An 18,091-nucleotide genomic window follows, 5' to 3' on the forward strand; every position below is an offset into this window, starting at 1 on the left:
GCGTGGTGTGGACTTGGGGGAGTTTGGGGTGGGCTGTGGGGGTGTGGAGTAGACCGTGGGGGTGAGGGGTGAGCTTGGGGAATGTGGGTAAGCACTCTGGAGGGAGTTTGGGGTGAGCTGTGGGGTGTGGGGTAAGCTGTGGGGGTGTGGGGTAAACAGTGAAGCATGCAGGAGTGTGTCTAAGTGCATGATCATGCTTCCTTTACAGAGAGACTCCTGGCCAGGGTATGCAGAAGGGAACACTTGGTGTCCAGGAGCTCTGCCGGACCCTGAGATTGTAAGGATGGTTGAAGCTCGACAGTCTCTCGGTGAGGTAAGGGCCTATAAACTGCTTACAACAAGTCCTTTCAATAATCCGTTATTTTTAAGATGGTGGTAGACAGAACACCCTGCTCCCTTATTGGTCTTGTCAGGATGGCAAAACCAACCAACCAACCAACCAACCAACCAAAAACCCTGCCAGAGACAAAGGGGGAGGGTTTATTTTGGCACATGGTCTCAGAGGGCCTATTGGTCATCAAAGTGACTTATTCACACAGAGAAATCACGTTAGATCCTGGAGTTGATGGATCTTTCAAAGGCTGATCCCCCATCAGCTACTTCTGACAGCTTTATACCCCATTGCTAAAGGCTCTGACCTCAAAATATCGCCCCACGCTAAGCTAGAGAACACGTACTCAGTACATGAGCCAGGAAGGGTGTTGTCAAGTTTTAACACCGCTGCCCCGCGAGATTCCTGTGGGGTCCCAATCTGTGGACCCCAACACTCAGTTTCCCCACCCATCAAAGACACCGACCAGATGTGACGAAGTTAAGGGTCTTTCAATGGGAAGAACCTGGATTCTTACGGTGAACCCACAAGGTTCTTTCTAACCAGTAGGCAGGGGCAGGGGGCAGTGGGATGGGTGGGCAGTGGAACAGGATCAGGTTAGGTTGGGCATGGTGGAACAAGAGAGGGGAGGAGGAGGTGCGGAGGGAGGTGAGGGGGCCAGACTAGGGTGGGTGTGGCAGGACTGGAGGGGGGGCAGGGAGAGGGGGAAAAGAAGAGGGAGGGGGAGGGGGAAGGAGGAAGGGGAGGGGGAGGAGGAGGAGGAGGAGGAGGAGGAGGAGGAGGAGGAGAATTTCCTCTTGTTGCTTCAGAAGGAGCCAATTCTGATGGATGACACTAGAGTCTTCGCCTCCAGGATTGTAAGGGAATGCTTGGACAGTGTAGGAATAGAGAGGACTGCAGAAATCCTTAACTGCAGATGGTATCCCCGTTCCTCCACAGCTCTTCTTTGGAAAACCTACTTTAGAAATTACTGTTGGGTTTTTGTTTTTGTTTTCTTTTTTTCTTCATGACAGGGTTTCTCTAAGTGAGGCTCTCTTAGAACTCACTCTGTAGACCAGGTTGGCCTTGAACTCAGAGATCCTCCTGCCTCTGCCTCCGGAGTGCTGGGATTAAAGGCATGTGCCACCACTGCCTAGCTACAGTTAGTTTTTGCAATTTTTCCCCCTTTAGAAAACAGAAAGCAATAGGAACTTGGGTCTTATTTCTCATTAGAAAAGTTAACCTTCAGAGTCCCTCAGTAGCTAAGGAGGAAAAATAAGACATTTCCCTTCCTGTGCTGTAGAACTTTCCCTGGAGGCGAGCTCCAGCCTCCTGGATTAATGGCTGTGTTAAGATACAGGGCACCCGAGGGAATTATACCGGGCTCCCCATAATATGATGTAAACACTGAAGGTTCCCAGTCTTGATGGTGTTAGTCAAGCGCCATGTTCAAGCTTACCCCAGAAATCGATGTGTTTCCGACGTATGGAATGAGTCCAGCCTCTGTTTGCTGGCAGTTTAATGAGCTCCTGTCTGTTCTCATGCTGCTGTGGTTCTGACCAGCAGGGGTACACAGAAGACCGTGAACAACATCAGGGCAAGGGGAGCTTTCCAGCCATGATCACCCCTGCCTACCAAAGGGCCAAGGCAGCCAACCAGCTGGCCAGCCAGGTGAGAGTCCCCGAGCTCATGCGTTCCCTTGATGATGCTAAATGTTGACATGAATACAGCCAGCTCTGTGATTCAGGAAAACAATATGAAAAAAAAAATCTTGTAGAGTTGTGGGGAAAGTCACGCTTTCTTAATGCTGTGTCCTCTGTGCCTTGATTGGGCCACATTTATGAGATGTGGAAAAGGGAAGATACAGAGACCCTGTAATGTATCCAGTGGCTGAAGTAAATGTGTCTTCAGGTTGCTGGTTTTTCTTAGAGTAGACGTGGGTTTACCTGGAGATTGGTGCAGCTTGTGTGTGGGGAGATAAGGGCTCAGATTTTTAGACATAGGAACTTAGGATTTGAATCCTGACTCTCTAGAACATTCTCTGTGTAGCTCTTGTCAAATTGCTTAGCCTCTCAATTATTCATGGTAAATAATAGTCCCAATGGATGTGCGTGTTGAAGGGGTCACAGGAGTTGCCATTTTAGAAGTGCCTGCTACTCTGCAAGTTGGTGTATCTTCAAAGATAATACGTGTGGGTACAGACTTGGAACAGGTTTGTTTTAATGTCTGAAGATGTAGTTTTTAGGGAGCAGTAGGGCAGGGTTCTCACAGAGGCTTGAGGTAGGCATGGCACTGCTTTGACTCAGTTTTTCCTTATCAGGTGCAATACAAGAGAGGCCACGATGAGCGAGTCTCCACGTTCACTCCAGTGGCGGACACGCCCGAGCTGCTCCGGGCCAAAGCTGGGGGACAGCTTCAAAATGACGTAAGAAATGATGCAGGAGGGCCAGGGAGATGGGTCAGTAGACACTGACACACACGTATCAGGACAAGAGTTTAGACTCCCCACAACCCTTACGAGACCCAGACAAGGGTGCTGTTCTGCCTGCAGTCCCAGAGCTTGGAAGGCAGAGACAGCAGATGCTGGGACAAGCTGGCTGGCTAGAGAACGTCATGTTGAGCGAGAGACCCTGCCTCCATACATAAGGAGGAAGGAAAATGCCAAATGTCAGCCTCAGGCCTCTCTATGTAAGCACACACGTATGCAAACGCACCTACACTGTGTGTACTCTCCTTCATGTGAACATACATGTGTGCCGCACACACATGCACATACAGACGATTCCGTCTAATGCATGATGATCCTTAAGACCCCTCTTTGTTGTTATCCGGAGGGGAGGGAAGGAGGAATGGAGGGAAGACTCCTGGTCCTGCCCAGGTACCAGGAAGACGTTCCTGAGGTCACATGCCATAAGTCAGCCCTCACAGGACTTGCAAAAACTCTTTAGACAGAAGCCATTCCATTATATTTGAACCAAGCCAGGCATATCAGATGCAGATGAGAGAACCCTTTTCAGCCACTGCAGACCTGAGAGACTGACTTCTGAAGGGGCTACCTCTTCCCTTTTCTAAGCCCACGGGTTCCACATTGTGCTAAGTCCACGAACCAAGTGTGGTTCTGAATGGAAGGTTGGAGCACAACCCCAGCTTCACATCCCCAGCTTCACAACCCTAGCTCTGTGCTCAGAAGTGGTCTCCACCTGCACTGGCTGAGATCTGTGTCTGACACGCCCACTTCCTCTCCCAAAAGTGACATCAGCTCTTCAGTTCCAGCCCCACCCCTGGCCCACACCAGTGCAACACAAGGATGTGCCAAACCCCACACTGTGTGTCTTCAGGAGCCAGGCATCATGCTGGGTACGAACAGGCAGCTAAGATGAGTGAGGCCCACCAAGCTGTAAGCTGTTCCATACATTAAGAACCATCCAAGGCGAGAGGCAGGACTTCCGGAGTTCTCAGAGGACTCCCGCTCAGAGCCCCCAGTACAACCGCAGTAGGTCATTCAGGTTTTCTCTTTTTAATTTTCCAGGTGAGGTACATGGAAGATGGTGGGCAGCAGAGAGGGAAAGGCAGTTTTCCTGCTATGATCACACCAGCTTATCAGATAGCCAAAAGGGCCACTGAGCTGGCGAGTGATGTAAGTACCTGGGTTGTGTTGTCTTGTTAAGGAGGAAGCAAGAAGTTAACCTGGTTTGGGAGGTCCAACTTCCTGTCTGCTTTTATATATTACTAAGAGGCAAGAACTACCTTTTATTCATAGTTGTCAATCATTTTCCCCATGACAGTGCTACTTCTGTCTATGGCATTCTCCTTAGACCTAAGCAGAGACTGAAGATGCCACAAAGCATTGTTTTGTTTTTTAACTTTTGTGGTTCTTATATTGGGACTCACTGAGTTTTTTTTGTTACTCCAAACAGGTGAGATACCATCAACAATATCATAGAGAAATGAAGGGAATGGCTAGCCCTGTCGGAGCTGAGGGCGGGATGACAAAGGACTCTGTAGACCGATGTGGCCAGGTACATGACACTTCTGGGAGCTGGTCTTCTCCAAGCTGTGACAGTGATGGACACGTGATCAGAGTTTGGACTTGGGGCAGGCAATATACAGAGCTCAGCTCATCTGCTTAGGTGACAGATCCCAAGTCCTTAAAAAAGAAAAAAAAAAAAAAAAAAACCCTGTGCTAATGTGGTGGTTTGGCCAATAAGAGGACATTTCCATCTGTTCGTCGTAAAACTGTCACTAGGAATCTGATCGGTTGAGTTAGGTCACCACTGCGTGAGTATTGACAGGACTCAAATGTACGCTTGAGGGGCTGGGCAGATAGTTCAGTGGGTAAGAGTGGTTACAGTGTCAGTAGGAGGATTTCAGTTCAAATTTCCACCATCCATGTTAAAAAAAAATAAAGGAAGGGAGGGAGGGAGGGAGGGAGGGAGGGAGGGAGGAAAAGCTGTCTATTACATGCACAGCTGTAACTTCAGTGCAGGGTAGAATGGTGGGAATAGCTGGGGATCATTACCTGCCAGCTTAGCTCCAGTTTCAATGAAAGACCCTGACTCAAGGGAGTAAGGTGGAGCATGATAGAGCAGGATGCTAGAAGTCTTCCTCTGGCCTCTGCATCCTTGCACGTGTGCATATTCAGAACACACACACACACACACACCCCAAAGATGTATATCTTGAAAAATATTGAGTATTCTCTAAGTCACAGGGATAACTTTCTTAGGATGTAAGTATTTCACCTAAGTTGCTAGATGGAGTGGTGTATTCTGGAAAGCACAAGCCTTGTGCCCCATTCCATTTATCGTTGGGACTATATCAGGTCATGGAGTAGAAAGATCAAGATAACACACTCAGTGTGACTTATTCTCACACTCCTGTGCTGTCAAAAAGTCATCATGACAAAAAGGAAGCACTGTTCTTTTTACAGTCACAGGTAAAAATATTGGAAGAGTGTGAGAGGGTATGTATGTGGGTGTGTATGTGTGTAAGTGTGTGTATAAGTGTGTAAGTATGTGTGAGTACATGTGTGTGAGTGTGTGTATGGTTGTGTGTGAGTGTGTGTGTGAATGTGTATGGTGTGTATGTATATGTGTGTGAGTGTGTATCAGTATGTGTGTAAGTGTGTGTGTGTGTGTGTTAATGATACATCCAATGAGGTTAAGTGGTTAATAATTTTTCTTAACTATTTGGCAGTATACATGAACTATATAGCAAACCACAAAGAATTCTTCCTCTTTAAAAAAACCAAGTTACCACAGGTGGGTGTATCCCACATGAATCTTGGAATGCATGTGAATATAGGTTTGAACCGTGTGTAAAAGTGTCTGCCTATGCAAGAAATGGTTCATTTTGAATTTAAAACACAGTTTAATCAAGTCATACAAGCAAACTACAGACATCTTATTGTATTAAACTCAGTGAGATACATTCTTAACATATCCATAATTTAGAAGATGCAGAAAAATGTCTATGAAGAAGTTTCTTTTTTTTTTCTTTTTTTTTTTTTTTAAATCACACACACAAACAAAACACCTAGCAGAAGCCAAGTGTGATGTCTTACATTTGTAATCCTATAAGAGAAGGCAGAGGCAAGGAGGGCTCCCATAATTGAAAACATCGTGAGTCCCAATCTAGTCTGGGCTACACAGTGAGATCTTGTCTTAACAAACAAAAAGAAACTAACAAAACAGAGCAGAAAACTCTTGCTTTGATATTTGGCAAAAATATCTAGTCTGTATTTTCACCATCTTCCCACCCCTAGTTATAACACAGACATAATTTCATTTGTGTTCACCCGACTTGGAAAACCACAAAGCCCATTTTCAAAGAATCTTAGAACCTTCTTTCCCCTGCCCCCAAAACAGCCTTTTCACTGATTATGTTTGACTCAGAACATTCTCTCAGCCAAGCAGGCAGGAGGCTTAAATTAATCAATTTTCATTTGGGGAGAGGATCAAAAGGAAGCCTGGACACTAAGTTTGGCCCGTAGCTGACATGTAATTTGGTAGTGTTCTAGTAGGTCCTAGTCATTAGCGCACATGCTGACGGCAATGTCCAGTCTTGATGATAACACACTCAAGGATCAAGGTGGGTGTCGGATGGCGGCGTCAGTGCTGTGGAGGGAGCTCGGTCTACTGTAGCATTTTGCTGTTTGATTTAGCATGACTTGTCAGGGCATGGGTAGGACGGTGTTAGAGGCAGGCGGGTGGGTAAACGATAAATATCTGTAGTGCCTTAAATACCACACAGCTCATTCTTGCTAATGACTACACTCATGAAAAATCTATGCTATGAAAATTTGTTATTCACAACCAAGCAATTCCCCAACAGAAGTCAGTACCTTACAAAAGAGACACACACACACACACACACACACACACACACTTTAAAATGAAGCTACCAAAACAAAACTAGAGAGTAGAAGACCAAAACCAAGCAACACCACACTTAGATCCTTTCCTTCCTCCCAACTTAACCTTTCCCCCTCCGCCCCCTTACATTTGATTCAAGCATTCTGGCAGAGAAGCAAAAACAGAGGGCTCAAACTAACCAATTTCCACTTTGGTCATAAAAAGGGACCTTGCTACTTAGATTTGATCCAAGTATTTTACTTAAGGAAATGTATTCACTAGAGTCTATCATGGGTCTCTTGAAGGTAGGCTCTCGTCTCAGAGGAGGTCCCAGGCAGAGTGCTATGATCCTGGGGTTCTGTAGACTGTCTCCTGCACAGGCCAGAGTGCAGATGAAGAGGCAGGTATATGTATACATGTATGTATGCATGTATGTATGCATGCATGCATGCATGTATGATATAGTGTATGCATCTTTGTATGCATATATATGTGGTATGGTGTAGGTATGTATGATATAGAGTACGTATGTATGTATGCATGTATGTATGTATGATATAGTGTATGCATCTATGTGTGCATGCATGTATGTTATAGTGTATGCATCTTTGTATGCATATGTATGTGATATAGTATATGTATGTATGATATAGAGTATGTATGTATGATACAGTGTATGCATATATGTATGAAATAATGTATTATGATATAGTGTATGTATGTATGTATGTATGTATACACATATGTATGATATAGTGGTCCAGGCTCCAAGCTCTAGTATCTTATTCACCACATGTACATCTCTGGATGAGCTTTTCTGAGATCAGTCTCTGGGGCCATCACTGCTGACCCCACCCGTGCCAGGAGGGACACATTACTGATCAAAGTTTCTGATTGGCTCACCAGGTTTACTCAGAAGAGTGTGATGGGCCCAGGGGAAAGGGCAGCTTCCCCGCCATGATCACCCCAGCGTATCAGAATGCCAAGAAGGCCAACGAACTTGTTAGTGACGTAAGTGCTGGCAGAGCCACTGAGGCGTGGATTATGGGATGCTGACAGCCACACTTGCTGAACACTGAGCACAGGCACACATCTCCTAGAGCCAAGCAAAAGCAGACTCTCTTATTGATCTATTTATAGACTTTGATTGTGTTATCTGTTTGCATGGAAATGCAGTTGGACAAAGTCTACTGCTCACTTAGGCCATTTTCAAAATGTACAAATGCTGGTGCAAGCAGGTCAGCGGGGATGAGGGGAGCCGTTGCCAAAACGCCAGTGTGAGATTGAAGGGAAAGCTCACTGAAGAAGTCATGTATTATCAAATTGGGCGTGACCCAGTGAGTGATAAGTTTATTTAAAGAATGTTAGGCAGCTGGCAGTTGGTCCTTGAGAGACGGGCTATAATTAAGCTTGGTAGACTGTAGTGCTCACTGCAGTTCTTAACATGCCAGCGTGGACTTGGTCCCTAGCATTCATTCTTTCTGCCACTGTTCAGTGAGTGCCTGGGTACCTGGAACAGCGCCACCTTTGCCCTGAGATGGGAAGTGCAAGGCGTTACTCCTTCCTCTGAGACACTGCAGAAAAAGCGTTGAAATTTGGGGCAGATTGTGGTTGGATTTTATTCTCTTAGCCATGGTAGCCTGAAGAATCTGTCTTCTTCCTCTAGGCAGTATTGGAGTGCAAAGAACGAGAAGTGTGTGGACAGAGCCAGGAAAAGTTTTAGCACAAAAAGAATCAAGTGGTTTCTAAATTTAATAAGGTGTTTTTTTTTTGTTTTTTTTTTTAAAGCCCATAGGAACTTTCCTTCCTTTCAAGAGTCCTACTGAGTTAATCTTAACGTGGCAACCACAACTCCAGATTCCCCTTGTGTGTTTCTTTCAGATAAAATACCGGCAGGACTTCCATAAGATGAAAGGTGCAGCGCATTTTCACTCCCTTGCAGCCCAGGACAACTTGGTTCTTAAGCGAGCTCAGAGTGTGAGCAAGCTTGTGAGTGAGGTGAGTACTGGGGAGAGCTATACTTCTGTACTGTCCCCCTTTTCCTCTCAGACAGTGAATGCAATGGCTTTGTTTAAAAATAATGCAGCTGGTTGTGGCACCTATCTATAACCTATATACATATACACACACATCCATACACACATCCATATACATACACACATATATACACACACATCCATACACACATCCATACACATACACACATATATACACACACATTCATACACACATATATACACATACATACACACATCCATACACACATCCATACACATACACACATATATACACACACATCCATACACACATATATACACATACATACACACATCCATACACACATCCATACACACATCCATACACATACACACATATATACACACACATCCATACACACATCCATACACATACACACATATATACACACACATCCATACACATATCCATACACATACACACATACATACATACATACACATACATACATACACATACATACATACATACACACATATATATGCATAAATAACTTGACAGGTAGGGCAGGAAGATCAGGAGTTCAAGGCCACTCTAGGCTATATAGTGAGTCAGAGGCCAGCCTGTGCTACATGACATCCTGGCTTATAACAAATAAATAAAATGGAACCACGCAGATGGTCCTCATGTTGCCAGTCTCCAAATATAGAACCAAACAAGTGAAATCTTTCCCTGTTGGCTCATGTGTGTGTGTGTTCACGTGTGTGTGTGTTCACATGTGTGTGTGTGTGTGCACATGTGAGTGCAGGTGCTCTCAGAATCCAGAAGAGGGCGCCATATCCCCTTAAAGCTAGAGTTATAGGCAGTTATGAGCTGATCAAGTTGGGAACCAAACAAAATGGTCCTCTGGAAGAGCTGCAAGCACTCTGAACCTCTGAGACATCCCTTATTGTTATATTAGTGTGGAATCAAAGTCTAGACTGTCTTAAATGCCATATTTCCCTTATCACTGGAGTCAGTTCAGAGAAGCTGTATCTATCACCCGAGTTCCCCTTTCCTTCCAGGCTGGCCTAGCTGCTGGAGGGTGCAGATTGTTTAAACCACCCATGCTTAAGCCTTTCTGAAACAGGACTGGTTGGCAAAGACATATGTCCTGGAGTTCCCTGGAGCTCCCTGGATCTCCAGCGTCCCTTCACAGTGGCTCCTGCCACTTGCACTGGTGTTCAGTACTTGAAGACCTTTGAGTGGCATCTCTGACAAAGGGGAAGAATTTGTGGCTATGAAAAATGTTCCCTGTGATGCTAACGCTGCAATGTAGATACCTTAGAACATTCTGTTACTTCTGATGGTCAGGCCTTAATCTCAAACCGAGCTGATCGATGGCCCTCTGACTTTTAAATGCTCAGAATCATACTTTCTGGAGCCCCATCAAGAGATCTGGACACTTTGAGGTTGAAAGTTCAGTGCTGAGAGCTCAGGTTCTGCACTGATAAACGTTCTAGATGATTCCCATACTCTAGAGCAGATGCCAGCACACCATTGCCTCAGTGTCAGATCTAGCTCATGGCCCAAATCCAGCTCAGGGACTTTTTTTTTTTTAAATAAAAAGTTGTGTTTGGGACCCAACACATTGTCTCGGCTTACAAAATGACCTCGGGTCATTAGGTTCACACAGCAAATGAGAGCACTTGACACTGAGACTGTGTGGAGGGGAAAGCCTGAAACATTCGATCTATCTTGTTAGCTATATGATATATAATATAATAGTGACTGTATCGATATATAATTAATATTAATATATAACATGTGATATATATATGATCATTTTGTTAGCTCTGGCTGACCTTTGCAATCATTGGGGCATCCCTTTTTCATAGGCCTTGAAAAGGAAAGTCTCTGACCTGATATACTGAACGCAGGGACAGAAGTAGAACCAGAGTCCATCGGGTAGGTGGAGTTCAGGGACAGTTCAACCACCCAGGAAGAGTATACTGCCTTTTTCTGTGACTATACATAACTGACCATACATATGAGTATCAAGACACATCTATAGGGTCTGGGGAGATGACTCAGTGGGTAAAGTGCTTGCTATACAAACAGGAGGACCTGAACTCACATCCCTAGCACCCAGATAAAAGCCAGAAATGGTGGCACAAACTTACAAGTTCAGCATTGCGGGCAGGGGTGGGGGTGGGGAGAGCAGAGGCAGGTACATCCTGGGAATTTGCTTTCCAACCAGTGTGGCTGAAACAGTAAGTTCCAGGGTCAGCAAGAAACCCTGCCTCAAAAAAGTAAGTGAGAGAGTAATAAAACATGCATTTAATATTGACCTCTGCCTTCCACATGTGGACTTGACAGTGTGTATGTGTGCACTCACAGGCACAGAGACATCCGCGCACGCACAATTGTAATGTTAAGTCCTTTCATATGTTTTATGTGGATGTGCGTGTGCCTGAGTGCATGTTTCTGCACCATGTGTCTGCCCAGAGATCAGAAGCACTGGATTCCCTGGAACTGAAGAGCCTCCCTGTGGGTGATGGGACCTGAACCCAGGCCCTCTGCAAGAGCAGTGGCCTCGTAACACTAAGACATCCTTCCAGCTCTCACTTTAAAATAAGGATGTAGCTCTAGAGTTAAGGTTCAAACGCATACACGGTTTTACCCTTTTAACTATATATCCTGTTGTCAGCATTAAAGTGAACCTTGCATACTTTAAAAAGGCAGAGCTCTTCCATGCCATTTGATCAAGCACTAAAACAATTTGCATTGTATTTCCTTTGATGAGCCATCTCAAGGGTGCTTTCTACTTCGTTTTGCCCTTACGATTACCCAGTGAGATGAACCAGCTCTGTCCCTCCTAATGGTACTCCCCATTAGCTGTTTTCTGCAATTACGTGGGACTGACTGGTCTTATTTGATAACAATGGCCTCACATCCTGCACCCAGGCACCCAGAGAACTCAAATACCAGCTCATTTTAAATTAAAAGATGGCCTGCCTTGGAGTGGCTTCCTTTATGATACTGCTTTGTAAAGCATTTCTGTTAAATTTTCTTGACGTGTTCACAGAGAGACACGCCACGTGAGTCTACGGTGGGAGGAGTTTCTTAGGTGGACTTGTCTATGTAGCAAGCTCCCGGGAGAAACAGGACATGACTAGAAGTCTAGATGTCCCAGAAACAGCCAAGACATTTTACCCCAAGAGTACCCATGCCATTTCTAAATTTTTCTACCACTATTATTATTGTTATTAATTGAATCTGTAGGGGAAACACAGAGCCCCATACTGGGGAGATTCTGTCGTGAGTTACACCCTAACCCCTGTTTTACAGTTCTTGATCTGTGTGAAGCATTAGAATACCTGTTGTTGAGAAGGACTGTGTATTTGTAATTTCTAGGATGAAATAACTTGCTTTGCTATTTATTTTTTTAATAAATGAAAGCACCATACGCTTCCAGTATCCTCTGCCCTACTTAAAGTCTTGAGTTAAAAGTTTTGTTAAAAAAAAAAAAATATCCCAGTCAAACCTTGGGGAATGTTTTCGAGAATGGCTTCAGGGGTGGTTGTGTTAAGCACCTGGTGTTTGGCATTCCAAGGTGGAGTACAAGAAGGGTCTGGAGAATAGTAAAGGTCACAGTATCAACTACTGTGAGACACCCCAGTTCAGGAATGTGAGCAAGATCTCAAAGTTCACCAGCGATGTGAGTCACTCCATCAGCATCATCAGCATGCTTTGTGGGTTGGGCATCTGCATCTCCCAACGGATGAACTTTGTGACCTGATCCCCGTGTCTCAGAGAAGCATGGCCTCTCGGGTGCATGGTGCACTGAGTTTGGTTAGGAATGCCTGCTGGGATTAGTCAGCTTATTATCAAATGACGTCACGCCCCAGTGTTTCCCTGCTTGCCCGTATGTGACTGAGTCCTCAAGGTGGAACTATGTTCGTGTAGCCTGTGTGGCTCCGCAGCTGTTCCTGGTGCTGAATGCTAGTCTGGGGGACTGATGGAGCATGCAGCGTCTCTTCTCACTGTGACTGTGTGCTTCTGAGTGAATCTATGATCTCACTTAACAGAGTCAGCTGAAGAGCCAGATAAGATTTCCCCACGTTACCTATGACCAGATGTATGCTAGAGTATCATTTATACATTTGGGTGTTCTTAGAGAAGGTTTGAAGATATATTCACCCCATTTTGATTTTCCTCTTCTTTGATAAACAGAATTTAGGGCAGGACTCCTTTTTCTTTTTCTTTTCTTTTTTTTTAAAGATTTATTTATTTATTTATTATATGTATGTACACTGTAGCTGTCTTCAGACACTCCAGAAGAGGGCGCCAGATCTTGTTATGGATGGTTGTGAGACACCATGTGGTTGCTGGGATTTGAACTCTGGACCTTTGGAAGAGCAGTCGGGTGCTCTTACCCACTGAGCCATCTCACCAGCCCAGGACTCCTTTTTCTATTGGTTGCCATAGTGGTTAGTTTTTACATCATAAAATTTGACAAGGTTCAGATTCCATCCTTCGTGTATAACATCCACTGGGGATTGGTTCAAGACCTCTTGGTAGGTACTACAATCCTCTACAGATGCCCAGTCTCTTATATAAGCATGGTGTTGTGATGGAGCCTAGCCTTCATATAGGCGTCAGGTCTCTCCAGATTATTTATAATACCTGATGCATCAATAGTACCACATAAACAGAAATGCTGAGTTTTTAAAGGAGAAACAGTAAGAGAAAAGCCTGCACATGTTTCCTACAGATACAATCGTTCTGTCAGATGTTTCCATCTGTGTCCGCTTGAGTCCACACATGTAGATCCTAATGGATGTAGAAGGGTGACTGCATTTAGACAAAGAAGCAATAACTTGTAATGACTTGACTTGTGGCTCAGAACCACACAACCAGGGCTTGTCTACTGGTTGTCCATTGCCAGCTCCATGTTTTGGAAGTGAGTTTCCACACCGGAAAAGTCCGGTAAATTTAAAAGTAAACATCTAAAAATAAAAATAAAAAAAAACCACATGTAGCCTGCCTCAAGGTTCCCCATGACAGTCTGTGTTGGTGTCTCCAGGACAGTCTGCCACAGTCCTCTCAGGACAGTCTGCCATGGTGCTCCCCATGAAATGTACTTCTGTGTGCTTGTCTGCCTGTCTTTCTTCAAGTTCTTGGGCTTTTTGGAAATTTAAGGTGTTTAAAAACAAGTTGTTGGTTTTTTTTTCTCCAATAGTGCAATCCTGCTTATATTTAGACTTAGACCGTTAAGACCGTTTACCTTCATCTAGTTGGGAAATTATCATGAAAAGTTTGTTTCCTCATAGAATAAATATAAAGAAAACTATCAGACCCAGCTGAGAGGCCACTATGACGGAGTCGGCATGGACAGACGCATGCTCCACGCTCTCAAAGTTGGCAGCCTGGCTAGCAATGTGAGTTGTGTTTAAGGGAAAGTGGAAATCAGCTGGTTGGCATGCGATTCCTTTGGCCAATTCCTTTTAAAGCCTTTTTTTTTTTTTAAATGTGGGTGTTTCTATTTGTAAAAATAGCCCCCCCCCCCGCAGATCTTTAAATGTTGACAAATGTAAAGAATTATAAGAGCCTTAAAACTTTCAGAGGCCCAGCCAGAGCCAGTTAGTGTGCTTTGGCTAGAAGGATCTGTTATCATTGATTCTGTGTAATATAACGTGCCACTGCTGAATGATTCAGCAAAATGCACCAGTGCCATTCCTATTGGAAACACTGCGGGATTTCAAAGCTCTTATGGACGAGAGGTGATTACTTAGGGGAGAGCTTGTTTTTCATTGAAGACATGCTGTGGCCATGCAATAGGGTAACGGGGTAACCAGACATCAGGGGTTGGCATGGAGACTAGCGCACAGATATGAAAAGACTGCATTTTAAATCTTGGAGGTAATGAGTACTTACAGGAGACCTAGTTCACATTCCTCTGTCCAAGGGCACAGATGCTGACTGTTAGAACAATAACTAGACTACTCTGAAGTTTATAAGTTTTCATTGTCTTTAAGTTTGCCCAGAGGCACTGCCCTTGTATAACTGCGTGTTACTGCGTGTTTAAAACAAAAAAAACGAGAGCCTTATAATTAAAAAGAAAGATAAAATAAATGTACTACAGATGGAAGTTGACTCAGTTTGAACTAATTAAGAGTAATTCGAATTCATTAAAGGCAAAAGTGTGAATGCGATGTAGTTTTCTTTCGAGGTGATGAAAGCGAATTAATCTTGTTTCTAATTATTAGAAATATTTATGACATTCGAAAACAGGTTAGGGGGAAGTGGGACTGATCCCTCTTTTCTTTGGGTTTCAGGTTGCCTACAAGGCTGATTATAAACATGACGTTGTGGATTACAACTACCCGGCCACTGCCACTCCATTCTACCAAACAACGATGAAGCTGGTTCCCCTGAAGGATGTGAGTCCCCCCCACCCTTCATTCTATGACTTGCTGTGGAGTAAGTCTTAGGCAGAAAGATGGGAAGGAAAAAAAATCTCATCAATATACAGGAGATCAAAGGGGCTAGGAATGGGGCCCATCCCTCCTCTGGGACGTCCATGAATGCATGACTAAAAACTCACTTTCTATGTAAAATTTGGATGGTTCTGCTCTTGTCTTGAAAATATCCTTAAGTTCAAATTCTCCTCTCAGAATTTGGAGAGCTGGACACATTTACAATAATTTTCCCACAGCAATGATGACCTTTAAAAAATTAGAACTTAGTATGTTAAAGATAAAGTAGGTATAAATTAAGAGCCAACGGTAATGTTAACTATACCTTTTTCTCAGGGGGCATGTTGACAAACATAGATAGATAGACAGGAAGGCAGGCAGACAGACAGACAGACAGATGAGTAGCTAGATTCCTTACTTATTACAGGAGTGAGACTATTTATAGGCATCCCAAACAAAATGATTCAATTAATTAAAATTATTATTTTGGTATTATAATAATTGTATTGTGTGTTCAGTATTAAAACTTTAAAAATATAGAAAAAAAGCATGAAGAGAGAGATAAAGTAATTCACTTGCTTAAAAATGAGCTGATCTCGTAGTTAGCCAGAGAAGGCAATCTCCAGTCTACTAATTACTTAATAGATCGGGTCATTCTGCCTGTGCTCCCTGACTGCCCACAGTGCTTCCCTCCAGCTCCCATGGGCTCAGCACAGCACCAGTGGCCAGCTGGGGTTTTCTGCTGCTAGATAGGACTTCACCGCTCTCCCTCTTTTTTGTGGCAAGTAGATGTGGTGAGATTGGTTTGCTGGATCTGAAACAGTGTCTAGACCACTGAGGAGTAAGAGCTGGTAATGACAGCGTATTGCGTGAACAGGGCTTTGCAGAAGTGAATGAAGCAGGCAATGAGAGCCCACAGGGCAGAAGGGACCAAGCTTTGTGCTTCTCTTTCCCAAGGAGTTTTGTTTGGTTGACTCTCTTGTATCCCAATGAAACCAAAACATCTTTATTTTTTGGTCCCAAATACTTCATAAGCTATGTAGCAATTAAAAGTAATATCATGATTTGTGTGTTTACAATCAGGCTCTAGAGACCAAGCCTAGTCATTAGCACAAGTAAAATGAGATAGATTGATATAGCTCTGTATTTCCATTGTAACATTCTTTTCTACTACAGGTATGTCTGTAGGACGACTCTCCGTCAAGGTCTACGTCTGAAACGTTGTAGCTAGTTTAGGATTAACCTGAACTGCAATAGACACTGTTTTTAGAGATAGTGTCTAAGCAGGCAGCACAAGAGCCATTCCCAGGCTAGTTACTTGTTTTCTTGGGCCTATGCAGAAATAAAATCAAAATCAACAGGGCTTCTATGTCTTGTGTAGCAGAAGTTGGCAGGGACTGAGTCAGGGCTGATCTACAAGTGCCTCTTTCCTTCCTTCCTCTTACTGTCGTGGCTCTGGTATGTGTTTGAGCAAATTAGTCCTAATGTAGATTATTAACACTCAGGAAGTGGGAAAACCATTTCTTTTTCAAGAGAGTTTGTGGTCTTGCCATCTGGTCGCCTTAAAGGTGGTAAAATAGCCATGAAAATTAAATATAGCATGGATCCTTAATTAGAGGGCATTCCTGTAGATGGCTTTTTATACATACTAATAGAACTAAAATGGGACTCTATCTTTAGCATAGAAGCTTTTAGAATGTAGATTGAAGTGGTGGCCAAACGTTTGTGAAATTAATCATGGAAGCTGTTAATTATGTCCTGCAGAGAAAAGTAATTGTGCCCAGTATGACATATTCAGTGCAGAACTATCAGGAAGGGATGTGCTATTTTAAAAATACAGTTTTTGTGACATTTTATCATGCCTAGTTCTGAATTCTAATAAGTCTCTATTATGAGTTGATAATTTTTCCTCTGAATTAATGCATTAGACAGTTGCAACACTCTAATCTCATTAGCAGTTGACTTTGAAATGACTTCATATCTCCAGTTTTCCCTATTTACTCTGGATGTACGAAGTGGTTTTTTTTTTCTCCTTGAATTATTAATGAAAAAGCAGGGAAGTGATGGTCTCCAAACAGCGCAGTCAACTCTGAGCCCGAAGGTTTGCGGTGTCCATGTATGCTGTTTTAACGACACATTTATCTGTCATGTTTGCTCACGGGATAGATTTCCCAATCTCAATATACAAGTCAGAAGGCTCTCTGTGGTGAGTCCTGTCTGTCTATAAGCAATTGTCCCAAGCACTCCAGGTAAACTGGGCTTACAGAGTGCAGACTCAAGGGCACAGCCGGAGGACCACTCTCCAGTTGATCTGGGATGCCGATCGCAGCTCTCGCCCCTCACTAGCTGAGCTGCATCTAGTTAGTTCTCTGTGCTTCCCTTTCCACATTTCAGGGTAGGAGTTACTGCAGGGCAGGACCGCTGGGGAGGTAACTGAGTTAGGATGTATGGAGGAGCACTGAGAGCCACGGGACGTGCACAGCAAATGCCCTGTGTTGGTCAGAACTGCTATTACTGGATATTGAGTGGAGGGAAGTGTGACATGAATAAGCTGGAAGCCAGCATGCCCAAGGTGGCCTCAAGTTTATTTCAGAAGTGAGCCTATGAACACGTGGGCACCCCATGCCTATCGGTGGCTTTTTAAAATATAGACTTATTTGCCAGGTCTTAAAATGTCAGTGGGCATGGAGCAGGCCCGTGCTGGGAGTTTGTGGTTGGCACGGCTGTGCCTCGCCTGGAAGATGTCAGTTGCAGCCTGTCTTCCTGTCTGTCTTCTGGCATCTGCGTTCATTCTGCTCCCTTTTCTGCAGCGCTCCCAAGCCCTGGGGGACATGGTATTCATGTCTCACTTATTGTGAGCACACACCCATCTCTGAGCATCTTGTGCATTCACAGCTTCGTGCCCTTCGATGGGGAGAGAAGCTCCTCTGATTGAGCAGAGGACAGCTGTCTGTTGGTATAAGCATACATATTTAGAAAGCAGCTTGGTA

General features: G+C 44.1%; 1 protein-coding gene across 2 annotated transcripts in view; it reads left to right on the forward strand.

Moving 5' to 3' along the window:
• Nrap (nebulin related anchoring protein) overlaps window positions 1–18,091 on the forward strand; it is a 71,233-nt gene that overhangs the window by 5,742 nt on the left and 47,400 nt on the right. Inside the window, exons 5-13 of one of the 2 annotated variants that reach the window (XM_021152165.3) lie at window positions 209–313; window positions 1,874–1,981; window positions 2,631–2,735; window positions 3,840–3,947; window positions 4,228–4,329; window positions 7,570–7,674; window positions 8,545–8,661; window positions 13,956–14,063; window positions 14,961–15,065. In XM_021152165.3, the coding sequence (XP_021007824.2) occupies window positions 209–313; window positions 1,874–1,981; window positions 2,631–2,735; window positions 3,840–3,947; window positions 4,228–4,329; window positions 7,570–7,674; window positions 8,545–8,661; window positions 13,956–14,063; window positions 14,961–15,065 (963 nt within the window). The remainder of the gene's footprint in view (window positions 1–208; window positions 314–1,873; window positions 1,982–2,630; window positions 2,736–3,839; window positions 3,948–4,227; window positions 4,330–7,569; window positions 7,675–8,544; window positions 8,662–13,955; window positions 14,064–14,960; window positions 15,066–18,091) is intronic. The other variant, XM_021152163.3, reaches the window with a different exon arrangement.

Source organism: Mus caroli, unplaced genomic scaffold, assembly GCF_978045245.1.
Source record: "Mus caroli unplaced genomic scaffold, Mus_caroli_1 scaffold_20, whole genome shotgun sequence".
Classification (NCBI taxonomy): domain Eukaryota; kingdom Metazoa; phylum Chordata; class Mammalia; order Rodentia; family Muridae; genus Mus; species Mus caroli.